Below are 18,176 nucleotides of genomic sequence, written 5' to 3'. Positions count from 1 at the left end.
TCTACTTCATACTGTCAGTAGTCCTTATACATAGCTTCAATGCTTCCCATTCTTTCCAATGCTGACAGTTTAAAGTGAATCCCACCATGATAGACACTGGATCAACACTCCATGCTATAAATAGAACTATGTCAATCAAAATCCATTCCAATTTGCAGCCTCACCTTGTTTGAGATTAGATTAGATCTTATCAAGTGTTTACAGTCACTAAATCCTAAATCTATTATACAAACTGGCTTGTTGGTAATGTCTTTTTGCTGGACTGGAAGGAATTGACTTTTAGCCCAGTCAATGAAGGTCCAAAAAAGCAGTTTCGATCCGAAAATTAAATAAAAGCTGAATTTCCCACCATCGATAGAACCCTCCCAGAGGGTCATTCTCCCAAAAGTCCCAAGAAATCCCCTTGGAGCTTTCCGCCCCAGCCCCCTGAAACATGAAAAATGCAGGTAAACACGGGAAATCAATTATCTCTGTAACCAATGATCGGAAACAGTCTTATTATATGTCATTCGATTCGTTACATTATGGACTACAATATTAGTTATATTTATTTTTCCAATAAAATTAACAGTTTTCTTGATAAAATGATATATATGTAAAAATCTAGGGGGTTTGTGATTTGATTTTTTTGTTTTCTTCGATTAACTTCGAAACAAGTAGTTTTACAGGAAAATGAGCCGAATAATTAATGTAGCCACTGTCATTGCAAATCCATTGATGTATATTGTTATGTATTTTCGATCCTATTTGACGCTGTGGAAGGGGAAACGGTCGACGCGTAACGGCGCGGCTGACTCACTTAGCCATAGTAAACAGCAAACTGGTAATTAATTATCTCTGTAACCATTAATCGGAAAAAAATCTATCATATGTCATCCGATTCGTTACATCATGGACTAGAATATTAGTCTTATTCATTTCCTCAATAAATCAAACAGTTTGCTTGATAAAATAATTTATATGTAAAAATTTAGGGGTTTTTCGATTTGATTTTTGTTTTCTCCGATTAACTTCGAAGCGAATAATCTAAAGAGAATTAGACAAATAATTAATGTAGCCACATTCATTGCGAATCCATTGATGTATATTGTTATTTATCTGCGATTCGATTTGACGCTGTGGAAGGGGAAACAGTCGACGCGGTATGGCGTGTGGCTGACTCTCTTCAACATAGTAACAGTAAAATACAGCAGTAGTAGGCCTACTGCTTTCTAAGTTGCATCTTATTCACACTATGGCGCTCGAAACAATCAATTTTGTCTATTGTTTTGACATGCGATGAAAGTAATTTTTCACATTTTAATTCTCTAAAATCATTTTGTTGTTATATATGTGCTAAATCATGCATTCTATGACAGACAAAGATATTGTTTGCAACCGATAAAATATTCATACTATTACATACCGTAATATAATAGATAATTTAAAATATGTGTGTATGATCATAATTCTATGCTAAAATTTATCATAAGTTATGAATTCAAAAACTGAGATAAATCATAGATTACAATAGTGTTAACAGTGGCAATTTCCTGAAAAATCATAGTGTGCAGTGTTTGCTGTTTTCTACAGTTAATATTCTACAAGCCAGGTTGATAATATACCTTCAGTTGAGCCAAATATATATGACGGCTGAGGCATAAAAATTTATACATTGGGCTTGTTGAGTTGAAACTTTCTATGATTCTATTTGTAAAGTAGCTTATCTTCCGTTCTTACTAGTTGAATCTATATTATTTAGACAGTCCATATGAAAATTCAGTAGATTCTAGAGATGAAAGCCATGCAAACATACAAATAAGGAAGAGTAAGCATGCATAAAAGGTAGGAAAATCATGAAAGTGTTTCACATTTAACCACAAAGTACCCTACCGTATAAGATTAATTGAAAGATGATTCATCATCTTCTATTATTTTTGTTAACATATCGATTTTTCACCTCCACTCGCATCTTGTCATTCATTACACAAGGTTGGCAGAAGCTTTCCTTTATGTCGATTAATGTTGATTGAAATTGATTTTGATTAGGGCACCAAAAGAATAGATCTATTGAAATTCAAATGCTATTTGGATGACGTTCACATTCCACTGGTTTTTTTACAATAATTGTTACGTTGAAGAGTGAGGCAATTCAATCCATTTGGAAGTAAAAGGAAATCACAGTGCGATTTGAACAGTGGATAGTAACTTTGAAATTCAGTTGCTCAATTGATTTCGGCTTGATACTATCATTGTAATTATAGTTGATCAGAAATATGCATTGTATATAATGTTTATATTCAGTTTGACTAATCTTCTATCACAGTCTCGCTTCCATTCATAAACATGATAATCCTAAATACGTTAATTACTTTAAAATGTAGCTCATCTTACGTCGAACAATGTACAATACAAACAATTTTCATTAAATTAGTCTACTATTATGAAGATCATTGGAATTTCTGCCTGTGAATGAGAAAAAGTCATTTTATGAGCCTTGAAATTCGTACCTAGAAAAAGTTGCATTATTTATTATAGGTACTGTACATTGATTTTTGTGATTATAGAGATCAACTACTTTATTCTGAATCAGGATAAGGATAAATAGGGAAATTGTGAGATGGGGATAACATCCATAGTTTCATAGCATCAATTTGAAAGCTCTGATAATAATGATTTGAACGGAACTGCGATTCTGGCTTGGTATTGCCTCTTCATGTTCAGTGAGAATAGAAAGCTTCAGAGTAATTCGTTCTCACTATATGTGATAATATTGGTAGTATTTGGTAACATTTGTTAATATTTGAACCGAATGTGCAACAAATTAATCTACTTTCAGCTTGGACATTATTTTCAACTTATCAGGAGTACAGTATTATCATATAGTATCTCAGGTAGGCCCACCCTTTTATTTTTTTGTTCACGTGATCTGATGATATTAATTCCATTATCAAGTAGTGCTTAAATTATAAAGAGTGATTAAACAAGATAAAACACAAGAAAAGCTATGAAAAGAAATTCTGAATCTTCATTTTTCACAAAATAAGGATAAGATGAAGGAGTCAGACACTTAATATATCATGAAACTTCGTTGAAAAACATCAATATCTGAAACTAGAGTTATCAAATTGTGTTACCTCTGACTCGTATGGAGAAGGCACACTTCAAATTAATATAATAAATTCTGTGAGCAAACAACAAAATCCTGATTTTTAAGAGTAATATTTTACTCTTAGTAGGAGTATTGAAAAGTGAAAATCTATATACAGCGCATGTCAAAACAATAGACAAAATTGATTGTTTCGAGCAACATACTGTAAATGAGATGCAATGTAGACACCAGTATTATTCTGTTTACTATGGTGAAGGGAGACAGCCGCGTCGGCTGTTTCCCCTTCCACAGCGTCAACTTGAATCGCAAATACATAACAATATACATCAATAGATTCGCAATGAATGTAGCTACGATAATTTCTCGTCACATTGTTCTTTAACATTATTTGCTTCGAAGTAAATCGGAAAAACAAAAATATCAAATCGAAAAACCCCTAAATTTTTACATTATATTATTTTATCAAGGGAACTGTTCGATTTATTGAGGCAATGAATCCGACTAATATTGTAGTCCTTAATGTAACGAATCGAATGACATATGATAGATTTTTTTCCGATTAATGGTTACAGAGATAATTGATTTCCAGTTTGCTTTTTACTGTGGCTAAGAGAGTCTGCCGCGCCGTTCCGCGTCGACTGTTTCCCCTTCCACGGCGTCAAATCGAATCGCAAATACATAACAATATACATCAATGGATTTGCAATAAGAGTGGCTACATTAATTATTTGGCTCATTTTTCTTTGAAACTACTTGCTTTGAAGTTAATCGAAGAAAACAAAAAAATCAAATCGCAAACCCCCTAAATTTTTACATATATATTATTTTATCAAGAAAACTGTTGATTTTATTAAGAAAATGAATATACCTAATATTGTAGTCCATAATTTAACGAATCTAATGACATATAATAGAACTGTTTCCGATAAATGGGTACAGAGATAATTCATTTTCCGTGATTACCTGCATTTTTCAACTTTGAGGGGGGCTAGGGGGGGAAGCTCCAAGGGGATTTCTTGGGACTTTTGGGAGAATGACCCTCTGGGAGGGTTCTATCGATGGTAGAAGATTCAGCTTTTATTTAATTTTCGGATCGAAAAAACCTTTATTGACTGGGCTATTTGTTGAATCATAGAGAAGCAATAGCGTAAGTAGATATATCATGGTATAGGGAATTTATGTCGCAACTTCTACTGTTATCTCAAGCTGATTACTGTCGATTATTGTCAATTTTTACTGTTTTGTTGGGGTGATAGTGTATGAACGGCACAATTTGAGGGACTACCAGCGTCATACAGCTGCATAGGAAAGAACCACGTGAACTATCGGCTTGGGATAACAGTAAAAGTTGCGACATAAACGCCCTATACCATAGGATATCTACTTATGCTATCGTTTCTCTATGGTTGAATGTAGTGAAATAATTGGCTTTCTGCTATGCTATATAGAAGGAATCGACTTTGCTGTAGAATGTAGAGAAATAATTGGCTTTTTGTGTAGTTGAGAATTTGATATTGTGGTAATTATTCATATTGAATGAAAAAGACTAAGAAATTGTCAAAAAACCACAGATTTATTGATACTTAGAAAGACCGATAAACTGATAATAAAGTTTATTATCTAGTAAATAAACTGATAAACAGTTTATCAGAGATTGACAATGGTGTAATAACCGAAACCGGTCTTTCTAAGTATCAATAAATCTGTGGTTTTTTGACAATTTCTTAGTCTTTTTCATTCAATAATTGGCTTCTTGATATCTTGACATTGTATTTTTGCTATTTTTTACTATTTGGTTGGTAGAAAAATTCTACCAACGTTCTTACACTGAAACATCACTTTATGAAATTTTGTCAGTTGCAACGTTATTAGAGGGACCCATTCTTAAATTAAGTTTCTATATTATAAATTCTGCTGCTCTTGTATTTAGTTTTAGTTTATCGGAGATTGACAATGGTGTAATAACCGAAACCGGTCTTTCTAAGTATCAATAAATCTGTGGTTTTTTGACAATTTCTTAGTCTTTTTCATTCAATAATTGGCTTCTTTATATCTTGACATTGTATTTTTGCTATTATATAACATATAATATGCTATTATAATATATATATGCTATAGAAGGATTTGAATCTTGCTATAGAGCTTATAGCATGATTTATTAGCATAATTGACTTTTTGAAATGCTGTAGAAGATTTTGACTTTTGTTATAGAATATAGTCTATAATTGACTTTTTGCTATGCTGACATTGTCCTTTTGCATTACTGTTGAATATTGTGAAATAATTGGCTCTTTGCTATGCTATAGAAGGAGTTGACTTTTGCTGTAGAATAATTGGATTTTTGATAAATTTTAATTGTTTTTTTGCTATGCTATAGAAGGATTTGAATCCTGCAATGGAGTTTAGCATAATAATTGACTTTTTGATATGCTGCAGAAGGTTTTGACTATGTTATAGAATATAGTGTATAATTGACTTTTTGCTTTGCTGACATTGTCCTTTTTGCTTTACTATAACATAGTTATATAGATTTATACTGTCTTTGGAGGAGTGTTTTCTGTTATTTTGATGAATGATTTGGCTGTGTGTACTGTTTCTAAATTGATCTTATGTCCTATCATTTAAGAACTTTATCTACATTTTTTTCTTGTATAAGTTATTCTAACTTTATAAAACCTCTAATACAAGGCCGCGGCCTACGATATTGCAACGTCGCAGTGTAGGCCTACAATCTAATAAATGATTGGTGAAAATGATCAGCTGGTATTTTTTAAAATATTTTTCACCAATCATTTATTAGATTCTAGGCCTACACTGCGACGTTGCAATATCGTAAGCCGCGGCCTTGTATTAGAGGTGGCTATGACAGCAATAGACTGGCTTCTCCACACATCTGTGTAATCAATTGTCAGCTGATTTATGATGAATAATTCTATAATCTGATTTTTACTCTAATATTGGCGTATGAAGGAGGCTCCTTTTTCCTTTTATATTATCCTTGAAATGCAAAATTTCCAATAACCTTGTATATACGTCGACGCGCAATTAAAAAAGGAACATACCGGTCAAATTTCATGAAAAATATATTACCGAGTTTCGCCGTAAATGCGCAACATATAAACATTAAAACAATAAGAGAAATGCCAAACCGTCGACTTGAATCTTAGACCTCACTTCGCTTGGTCAATAATATGATATGTCTACTACCGAGATAATATGCTTGATTATGTAGTGTCTTTCTGATTCAATAAACTCAATTCTATACTATATACGAGTCTGATCTCACTAGGCATCAAATCTACAAACTCCATAGTAATTAATCTGAAAAACAAACAATTCAAAACTTTTAGATATTCTTTATCGATAGCACGCCAAGCTGAAGATATCCTGTCATCTGTTCTATATAATTTGTATTTTCTATATAGATGTTCCCTATCTATAGACCACTAACCTGCACTTTATCTAGACCTGTATCCTTTCTTTACCTATAGTATGTCCTTTCTAACCTAGGATAGCATACCAACAAAAATCCACGAGATCTAGAGATATCCTCTGTATACTTCATATCCGTATATCTATAGATGTCCCCTATATCAATGCAAACTAACTGGCATCTATATCAAGACCTCTATCCTTTCTATACCTATACTGTTATCCGCTATCTATAGAACACCAACAAGCATCTATCATATCTAAAGATATCCTCTGTATACGCAATATCCGTATATCTATGGATGTTCCAATCTGTAGCCCACTAACCGGCATCTATATCCAGACCTGTATCCTTCCTATACCTATAGTGTTATCCCCTAACTATAGCCGTCGACGCAGTTGGTGCAATCTGGTGTGGTGAGGTTGGCAGCTCTGCATGCGTATTACACTAGCCACCACGGCTTTGTTCTGTTCCCAGTTCCAAATGTTCAGTTCAGTCTGAGTTCGTCTCTCGAGAGGTTAGGGTCGTTATCGATTTTTTCGCCGTTAAAACCGTCGTCTGTGATATACTGTCAGATCGCGGTGTGTGAACGGGTGTGCTAATTACTTATTAACGGTGTGATAATTGTGTGAAATATGTTGTGTGCAGTGTTGAGGTGTTATGTGGTGTTACGGTGTTGCAGTGTTGTGAAGTGTGGTTAGGATCCGCCATCTTGTGAGGGAATATTGGCGGTGTTGTATCACAGAGCGTTGTCCTAACACCATGCGACCAAAATTCACTCGTTAGCTACAAATTATATTCCATCGAATTGTAGCGTCGTGACTAAACACCGTCATGAGAAGAGTTTGTTGATTAGGTCGCGAGCGACAAACGTCTGTCGCTAGCTGCCAGAATTCAATCAATCACTGGCGACAAAATTCCAGTTGTATGTGACTAGCTACACAATGTTTCTCGCAGTGACCGGGGGGCTTTAGTTGCTAGCTACAGAAATACATAGTCAGGCGACAAAATTTTCGCTAGCTACTTGAACCACGATGTATTTAGGTATGACAGGGGGCTGTTAATTGTTGGCTACAAAACTAGTCGTTAGCTACAAAAATCACAATGTATTTCGGTGTGACAGAGGGCTGTTAGTTGTTGGCTACAATATAAAGCGACAAAACCAGTCGCTAGCTACAAAATCACAATGTTCCAAGTGCCTACAGACGGTCGCTAGCTACAGTCATGCCACGTGCCGTGCCCGGCGCGTCTGTCGCGGTCGACGGGGGCGCTACGCCCGCCCAAGAGACGCCCAAGCAGCGCGCCCAACGCAACAAGCGTCGCGAGCGGGCGCAGAGAATGCAGGCGCAAAAAGCGGAAGCCCAGGCGCAAAAGGCACAGAATGCGCCCTTAAAGGGCGCCCCCAAGAGTGCAGCTACCAAGGCGTCGGTATTGGATAGTGGTGAGGAAGAAGAGGAGGAAGCGGGGGCGGTGAAAGCGGCAAGGCCTCCTAGGCCTCCGCCCCCGAGTCGACGAAAAAAGGAGAAAAACAAGGAGAAACAAGGAGAGCTGTTCGAGGAGGATGTTGTGGATGGATTCGCCATTCTTTCCTTCAAGACCTACGATGATTTACAGGTTAGTTTTGTGTTTAATTTCATCATAAATCTTATGTTTACATTACAATCTAACTGGATGTGGATAATCTCATCAAAATTCTTCTCTTTGAAACCCTATATTTACCACCCAATCTTACAAGAAACATAATACCAGATAGTCTCCTGGCAAGTTTTTTATAAAACATTCTGTTGAAGTTCCCTGTTATTGCATATTCTATTGAAAATCTATAATTAACAAAAACTTATAAATTAGGCATGTTCTTCTGTATCACAATCAGTTCATAGCTGTGGTTAAAGTTCCATATTTTTCATGCATTCTGTTGAAAAACTCTTGCTACCAAGAAGGTATCACTCAGTTATGTTCCTCTGTATAACAATTAGTTCATAACTGTGTTACATACCATATTTGTCATGCATTCTGTTGAGAAACTCCTTTAACCAAGAAATTATCAATTAGGCCAGTTATTCAGTAGGCTACCACAATAATTAGCTCATAACTGTGGTTAAATTTCCATATTTGTCATTCATTCTGTTGAAAAACTTTAGTTAAACAATAATCAAATCAAATTATTTTATTGCCAAAAAGAAAACAAACAATAATTTACTCATACACATACATGCATATACATGAGAGCAGAAAAAAACAATTATCAAATTTCTAGGCATCAACTTATCAATTAGTCAAGTTCTTCTATATCACAATTAAGTCATAACCGTGGTTAAAGTTCCATATTTGTCATGCATTACGTTGAAAAACTCCAGTTAACAAGAACTTATCAATCAGTTATGTTCTTCTGTATCACAATTTGTTTATACATGGTTAGTATAGTTGATTAGTGCTTGAATAGTTGATTATAACAATAATCCAATAAGACAATTAGAGACTTTCAAACTCATCAAGTGTTCTGTAGTTATATAGTTCAAAGTTGTACAGTTGAACTACAAGATATGATCAGTTCTGTTCATGACAATTAGTTCATGAGTGTGATTAAATAGTTGATTATGACAAGACAATTAATCCGGGGATAATTAGTTGACAAGTGAATCTGTACTGTCGAATGATTTTGAGAGATTAGACTGTCATACTCATCAAATCTTCTGTAGTTATGTGGTTCAAAATTATGTAGTTAAATTACATCATTATACAAAATTATTATAACCCACTTATTAAACCTGGATCCTAGATGACCTTGAAACTGACATCCATTACTATATACTCTAAAACTAGAATTCTAGTATTTCCACTACATTAGTAGAATACGATGGTAGTATATTGTAGAATATTTCTCTCTACATTAGTAGTTTTTCACTGTTAGTAAATTAGTAGTTGTGTACTTTATGTTCTAGAGGGGAATACATCTACCTATGATTGTTCTCTTAAACAATCACTCTAGAATATCCACTACATTGGTAGAATACAGTAGCAATATGAATGAAAAAGACTAAGAAATTGTCAGAAAACCACTGAAAATCAGTGGTTTTATAATTCATAAGTTTGTATAATAGTAGCCCTATTTGTTCTAGAGGAGAATACATCTACCTAGCATGTCTTCCACCTCATCAAGCAGGTCTTTGAATGAATTGAAACTGAAATATTGCAACAGTTCTTTATCAGCCATGATGCAACTCAAAATCCGCACGTAGGCCGTTTGAGATTGATTACCTCCCACTAGAATAGAATTTGCTGAAGGGAAGAGTGGTTGATAATGATTGTGGGAATTGATTTGAAGGGAGAGTGTGAAGAATGTTCTATCATACAAGTATTGAAAAACAGCATGCTATCAGAAATGAAATGGGTAAATGTTATTCCACCAAAAAGATAACACATCAAGCTGCGTACATAATGTGAACGCGCGCATTTCACTTTTGATCAGCTGATGCTATGCTTATTATATCTACCTTACTGTTTCTGTACAAATACAGACGATATAATCAGCTGATGAAACGTGAAATATGCGTGTTCGTGGTGCTGAAGTCTGTACCGTACGCAGTTTATAAATTTAGTTTATGGCATATAGCAGGTTATAGCCTATAGTCTACAATCATAGAATAACATTCAAATTTAAATGTAGCCACGTTAGCTAGAGTAGGCACGGAACTGTTTGTGTTCTAATACAATGTTTACTCATTATAAATAATTAACTTGACTTAGTTTCATTTATTTCATAAAAGATTTCCTAAAAAGACAAACTGGGGTGTTTTACACCCCAGGGATTTTTTTTCTGTTCTGCAGTTGACAATATCAAACAGATGGGAATTTATACCCAGTTTAAATTAGGTTTGTAGTATTGTTAACTACTCTCCACCACTTTCAGTCAGTAATAGCATTCTACAAGGTCACCAGCTCATCTTGTTCTTCGTTTGGGGTGTCTAACACCCCAGAGTGTCTTTTACGTAGGACTTTTATCAAACACTTTTATTACAAAGATTTACTTGTATTGTCACTACGAATGTGGGATGATGGGTCAGATTGGTATGAATGCTATGATTCTCTAGAACTTGAGATTCAGAACAATAAAATGAAGAGACGTGAGTTTTTGATGAAGTTGTCATTGGCAATGATCAAGCCATTTGTTCAAACCGGAATAGGAGCTCCAACACTTGGCGGAACATACGTACTTCTAAAATTAGTATAATTAATATTGATAAGCAGTGCTTTACTTTTGATTTCTGTATGCATTTGGAACAAGAATGATTAAGAAATGATGAAGTATGGTCTAAGTACTTGTTTTTTCATATTTTTCAAAGAAAAATGCAAAATTAAATTGGGGTGTTAAACACCCCAGTGTGTCTACTGTGTTAGCATAAAGTAAGTGTGTCTCTGTAGGGTTAACATATCAATTTCAAAAACTAAACACAAACAGTAAGATGAAAATATAAACAAAGTAGGAATGTCAAATACAAATACAAAGTAGCAGGTGACATGGTGGGGTGTGCTAAAATAGGGGAGGATTGTTAAGGACTTCCAACTATTGTTAACCATGCACTAGAAAATCCTTCAAACCTTGAGAAATTGCATTGCTCGAATTTTACGCTACTTCTGCTTCGTACCGCTTTTCTCTGATAAATTAATTCAATTTACTCTGAGTTCTTCGATCGTTCCAATAAGTCCTACTGCCAAGAAAACCTGGAAAGAATGTACAATATACATGTGTAGTGCTGCAAATATCAGTTTGATTTGGAATATATATTGGGGCTAATGGAGGACTGGAGAGAAGTGGAAGGAAGCAGGGTGGTAGGATGAGGCAACAGAAAGAAAACAAAAGGAAGCTTTTACCGTTTTGTTTCCTATTCGGGCTCAACTACCCTTCCCACTTCTTTTCTTCCCATCAAAAAAATACAAAGAGACTCCGAAATTTCTTACGACTCGTTTTCTATCAAAACTAGAAACTAGAAGAAAATGGTAATTTATAGCAAAAAGGTAATTCAATTTATATTTCAATAAATTTTATATAAATATATTTCAATAAATATTTCAAAGGTAATTCAATAAATTTCAATTTATTCATGTTAGATTTCAACAAATTCTATTTATAACTATTATTTAACGAAAATCCTAAATAAATGCTGCAAATCACCCCGAAGACTTCTGCTACTGCAGACATTGACAACAGGGTTAACAGCTAGATGGAAATTCGATGAGAACTACTATCCAAAAATTATTCGCCTAAATTTTATTTAGGATTCTCGTTGAATAATAGTTATATATTAATGCATTCTCTATTTAATTCCATTGATAAATTCTATTCAATTTATACAATCTATATTGTGACAGAAGAAGTATAGCATGAAATGGGTTAAGATGATGAAGAAAAAAAATTAATGAATTAGCAGATAAAAAAAGGAAATGATGATGAAGAGATTAATAAGAAATTAAGTAGCAGATAAAAATGAAAATGATTATGAAGAAGAAGAGAGAGAATGAGAAGTTGAAGAAAAAGAAGAAGAAGACGAAGCAAAAGAAGAAGAAAAATCCAAGTAGAGACTAGAGAACATGTTGTGAGAAAGTGGCCAGTGTTGAAAGAATTGAAAACAAGAATTCTCCTGTCCTGTATGTGGTGTTGGTCTGTAGAAAGGTCTATTGTTAGCGACTGACCACTATTCTAAATAGGACCTCTCCATTGATAGAGAAGAATTTTGAGAACACCAACGGTCTTATTCGCTTCAATAGTACTTGATTTGGGTCAGGAAAGGTTCCTAGTCTCTGGAGATATTCATATAATTTTGTAAGGGAACCGGATTGTCCCATTTATATGTAATGTAATACTATTATCATTACATGAATTATATCCTATTTTATTAAGCGAGCAATTCCTGTGTATGGTCATTTATATTTATTCATATCTGGTTATGTATGTCCAACGAATCTCGAAAACGGCGCTAACGATTTTCACGAAATTTGGAACATAGTAGGTTTATGATAAAAAAATCGATTGCACTAGGTTTCATCCCTAGGAAAACTCGCTGGAGGACATGAAAAGGATAATAATTATTCAAAAACAGATGATAATTTCGTTGTCTGTCGATAACAGAAGATGTGAGTGCCTGTGTGGAAGAGAGACAGAGTTATGTTCAGCTGTTCAACTATTTGCAATCAATCAGCTTATTCACGAGAAATATTAATCTAGAAATTTTAATCGATTTGATCAAAATAATCTGATTTGTTGACATGACATGGTATATCTATCCAAATAAGAGTAGGCCTATATCATAATTCTCAAAGTAAATCATTATTTTACAGTTTCAAGTGATTAAGGAGTGTTATTTTGTTATTCAATTTGGTTAGTAAACAATCTAAATTAGAACTTTTTTGTTTGCAAATGTTTGGACTTAAAATTGGACCTGAATTCAAGTGTATGGAACATAATCTACTTTTTGGAAAATTTATAGTGTATAAATCAAAATTCGGGGAAGAAACAGTTTTAGGCTGTGCCTGTTAGTCCTTCCCCAATCATTTTAATGAATTGTGTTCAGTTTATCAATAAATAAATAACGAGCGAAGCTCGGTGTCCCGATATTTAAATGGTTCACCAAATGGTTTACTGTATCACATTACACTGCAATCATATCATATCATCCATTGCACTGTCTGATAGGCCTATATTATTATCAAATATCTAGACAAATATTTGATCAATGATGGTGCAATGAGTCATATAAAGTTTGTTTCTTGGTCTTGCAAAACTATTTCTTCAATATTTGAATATCTCCTATTGTAGTGATAATAATGTGAAATATTTCTTCCATGTTTGGTCTTGAAGCATCTGAATTTAAAAATCTACTTTGTGAAAATAATTAAGGACTGAAAATTTTGTGAAGTGAACAACTACAAGACTTAACCTATTGCGGACTATAAAAAATATCAAATGTTTGATATTTAATGTTTAATATCATGTTTAGTATAATGTTTGATATCAAATGTTTGATAGCAAAAACTGAATCCAGTTTCTTGTTTGTAGTTATTAGAAAATTACAGTTTGAATAAGTATGGAGCATTAATTTTTGTTGCTGCTACTACTATTAATCTGCGTTTACACCAAACTTAATGAAAAAATGTTAATAACTTAATCCTTATAGATTCCATTAGATTGAACATAACTTATCATACACATGATGAACATATGTGTTTGTCAAGTTCCGTTCAATCTAATAGAATCTATAATGATTATGTTATTAACATTTTGTCTATAACTTTCGTGTAAACCCAGCTTTAATGTGCTAAAAGGAAAAAGCATAATGACCATCATTTAATAGAGAATAATTAAATTTACAGTTGGATGGAATGCTTATTTTTACTATTTGGCTGTGTTACACATTGTGTAACCTTATCTAAATTTGGGAGAGGAATTGCACAAGGTTACCTTATTTTTTCTCTCCCTATCATTTTGATAATGTACATATCGTATGAAGCAATAAAGAATAAAATAATATATTTCATCAAATATTTGACAGATTAAACAACTGGTCTAATGGGAAGAAAATCTTGAGTAAGAATCGGTTAATATTTTATCAAATATTTGACAGATTAAACAACAGGTCTAATGGGAAAAATCTAAAAGAATATATTTTATCAAATATTCTACAGACTAAACAACAGGTCTAAAAATGTTAACATTGTTAAGCAAATCTTTAGTAAGAATTGGTCCATATTTTATCTAATATTTGACATTCTAAACAACAGGTCTAATGAGAAGAAAACATTCAGTGAGAATTGGTCAGTATTTTATCTAATATTTGACATTCTAAACAACAGGTCTAATGGGAAGAAAATCTTTTGTAAGAGTCGGTCAATATTTTATCAAATATTTGACATTCTAAACAACAGTTCTAATGTTAAGCGAACCTTTAGTAAGAATTAGTCAATATTGTGATCAAATATATGATTGAATAAATGCGAACGCATACAGCATCAAACAGACGGACGTAAGCCTGTGCAGACATATGGAGAAAACATTGTTACCCAGGTGTTCAAATGTTGCAACACACAGATGGCCGTCTGTCACCATTGTAATATGTCTGCTGTTCACGTCTGCATGCAGATTGCAAAAGTTTGATTTTTTCTCCGACTGTGCATACGTCTGCCCGTTGCTGTTAGCTCGTACATAAGCATAGAACCATAGAGAAACGATAGCATAAGTATTGCATAAGATAGCATAAGTATAATAGATAACGCTATTGTTTCTCTATGATAGAACGTTGTGTGTATGTGATAAACTGAAGTAGGCTACTGTATTTACATTGGATAGATTTCACAGAAAATATGGGAACATCAAATAAGCAAGAACACAGATGACTTTAAAACTTAGAAGTCTTGTAATTAAACAGCTAGAGGTGACAATAGAATATACCGTAAAAGGAAGATATAACGGGGCATGTTCTTCAAAAACTGAAATGCATTATAGCCTCACAAATTACTAATCAACAATAACATTAATGTTAAATTTATTATAAATAATGAACAACTGTCATGAAACATTGTTATTTACTATACCAATAAATACATTACCGTATTACTATAACACTATATTATAGTAGGCTTACTATAACTTTCAGTAAAGTACTGTATTAACATAGATATATTTTGATAAATTTCATATTGAATATCATATTAGCAAATAAAATGTTACAAAATATGAGAAACAAATTAATATTTGTTATCAAGAGAATGCACGAGATAAATAGTGGTTGATAAGAGATATAGAAGAAGAAGAAGAAGAAGAAGAAGAGGAGGGAGAAGAAGAAGAAGAAGAAGAAGAAGAGGAAGAAGTATAGGATGAAGAGGAAGAAGATGTACAAAATTTTTGGTTCCAATTAATAATGTGCAACCGAAATCTGATATTCATTTCAGAAAATGATGAAATCTTTCAACCAAATTTATTTTCACAATGAAGAAGAAGAAGAAGAAGAAGAAGAAGAAGAAAAAGAAGAAGAGAAAGAATAATATGAGGAAAAAATAAAATGAGGAGAATATGAAGAAGAGGGAGAAGATGAAGAAGAAGAAGAAGAAGAAGAAGAAGAAGAAGAAGAAGAAGAAGAAGAAGGAGAAGTATAGGATGAAAAAGGAGAGGAATAGAGATAAGAATAAGAGAAGTACAAAATTTATGGTTACAATTAATATGGCAACCGAAATCTGATATTCATTTCAAAAAATGATGACATCATTGAACCAAATTTATTTTCACAATGGACTGTGACACCTATCTGTTAAAGTAGGTCTGTAATTTTTCAATTCCATAGCTTTCCAAAATGATTATTTCAATGAAAGTTTTCTATATATCCAATAGTTTCAATCCATAATGCAATGTTCGCCAGTTTTCAAATTTTTGCTGAATCAGTATGTAATTCGATAGTGACTGACCAAAAATATAAAATTATAGGCTTTTGAATGAACAATAGAATGAATGGTGGTTGATGGGAGAATTACAGAATTATGTTGCCTTGAATTCGATTTTATTTATCATTAAAATTAAGATTCAGATTTAATTGTCAGCATTAGTTATAAGGAATGTATCGATATTGTTTAGAAGGAAGGCAGACTCAGTATGAAGTGAATGTCATTATATTGAGGTCCACGTTATAATGACAGTGGAGAAAGATAGGAGAACAATGTTGCCAATTCTCTGCCCTGTCACTGTCTTCAATAGAGGAAAACTGATATCTGATCTGCTTTGTCGAATGATAGACAAGGATAGCAACACCAATTTTCATCAAATACTACTGGCATTATAACATGGACCATTGTTATAACTATAGCTGTTCAGATTAACGTTCAATTATAGTGTTATTTTAGTTATCAACAAACTAGAGAAATTGAGTCTAGATTTGATTCCATTTTAGAATTAATTCATGATAAAAGATTCTTCTACAAGTTGAAATACTTGTCTTGTCAATGCCTTCTATAGACGGTACCTGATACAGGTTTATTGATGTGATATCAACTGTTAATCCTCGTTTAAAATAATCAATTATATTTTATCAAGTAAGAAATTATATTTTTCAATAATGTCATAATGAATTTTTATAATCAAGATGAAATTCTTTGTTAGTTAATTTATTATTAATTCAACATTGTTAAAAGACGATCTGGCAACAGAGCAAAGCGAGAAAGAGATAGCGCTATCCGCTTTGTTGAATGATAGACAAGGATAGCAATACCATTGTCATTCAAACACTGCCATTATAACGTGGGCCTCACTATAGAGCTGAATTTTAAGTCAATTTCTAGTTCACTAGGACAAGATAATTATTATCAGGTTGTCGTTATTATCAGACTAGTTAACGATAAATTCGTAGATTTGACACGTTTTAGGCAATTATTCAAAGATAATACCGTATTCTAAAACTGTAATTTTGTATTACTATTGAATATTTTTGTCATGGTTAGGTCCATCAAACGTCTTTTGATTTCCTTCCACTATTCAATATTATTTTATTCTTCTCATTTATATTATTGTATTTGAGAGAACATTTTTTTATTCTCTGTTCTGCTTTGCTTCCACCAAGGAAATCATTGAAATAAGTGAACATCTATTTATAAATTTGAGAATTAAAAATCTAAGTGGCCTACCATTTTTAAAAACGTTTATTCACAACATGTTTCAACATTATTATTTCCATTTTCAAGTAAGTGAATTCACTCCAAATAATATTCCAAATAAATAAAAGTAGCACTCACCAAAAAATTATTTTTTTTTATAAATGCGAAATCTTTTTTTACGAGTAGTATCATAGCCACCTCTAATACAAGGCCCCGGCCTAGGATATTGCAACGTCGCAGTAAATATAATAATAAAATAATAGTCGCAGTAATAAAAAATAATAGAAAAGCTCTTAAACTTATGATTGTAAAGAATAAACAAAAATACTTTGAGGGAAAATTTCTAATTCTAAAAATAAGAATAAAGTAACTTGGAAAATTATAAATGCTGAGGTGGGTAAGAATAGGAAGAAAAACTCAAATCTAAGTGTAATAAGCGATGGTATACACTCAACGAATCCTAGTACTGTGAGCAATATATTTAACGATTTTTTTGTTTCGGCTGTTGATAGGTTTGTTAAACCAGATATTCCCAATGGTTCTAGACCTGTAACTGTACAAAATCCACGTTGTTGTCAATCTTCATTGAGGTTTAGATTTGAACCTATTACTGAGTGTCAATTACATAAAATAGTGATGTCATTTGAGAACAAACACTCTTCTGGGCCAGATGATATCCCAATAACGGTAGTGAAACGAGTTTTACGAGCTATATTCAAGCCATTAACACACATTATAAATTCATCCCTTATAGCAGGTCAATTTCCTGATAAACTGAAGATAGCTAAAGTTTTTCCAATATTTAAAAAAGGTGACATCAAAGATCCAGGTTGCTACAGACCAATAGCGTTGTTATCAGTTTTCTCAAAAATCATTGAACGTGTGGTATATATTCAATTAATGAAATACCTAGAAGCAAACCATTTATTGGATAAAGAACAGCATGGTTTCCGCTCAAAAAAGTCAACAATTACAGCAATGGTGGATTTCATAGATACCATAATTAATACAATAGATAAG

The 18,176-nt window shown here is 33.0% G+C and overlaps 1 protein-coding gene across 1 annotated transcript in view; it reads left to right on the top strand.

Annotated features, from left to right (window-relative positions):
* Positions 1-7,020: 7,020 nt before the first annotated feature.
* The window catches only part of LOC111046625 (proline-rich protein 36), a 302,205-nt gene continuing 291,049 nt past the window's right edge, over positions 7,021-18,176 (top strand). Inside the window, exon 1 of the mRNA XM_039436012.1 lies at positions 7,021-8,138. Coding sequence (XP_039291946.1) covers positions 7,749-8,138 — 390 coding nt within the window. The 5' untranslated portion in view covers positions 7,021-7,748. The remainder of the gene's footprint in view (positions 8,139-18,176) is intronic.

The sequence above is a fragment of the Nilaparvata lugens genome, chromosome 10 (assembly GCF_014356525.2).
Source record: "Nilaparvata lugens isolate BPH chromosome 10, ASM1435652v1, whole genome shotgun sequence".
NCBI lineage: Eukaryota > Metazoa > Arthropoda > Insecta > Hemiptera > Delphacidae > Nilaparvata > Nilaparvata lugens.
This window is presented reverse-complemented; position numbering and strand designations above follow the sequence as displayed.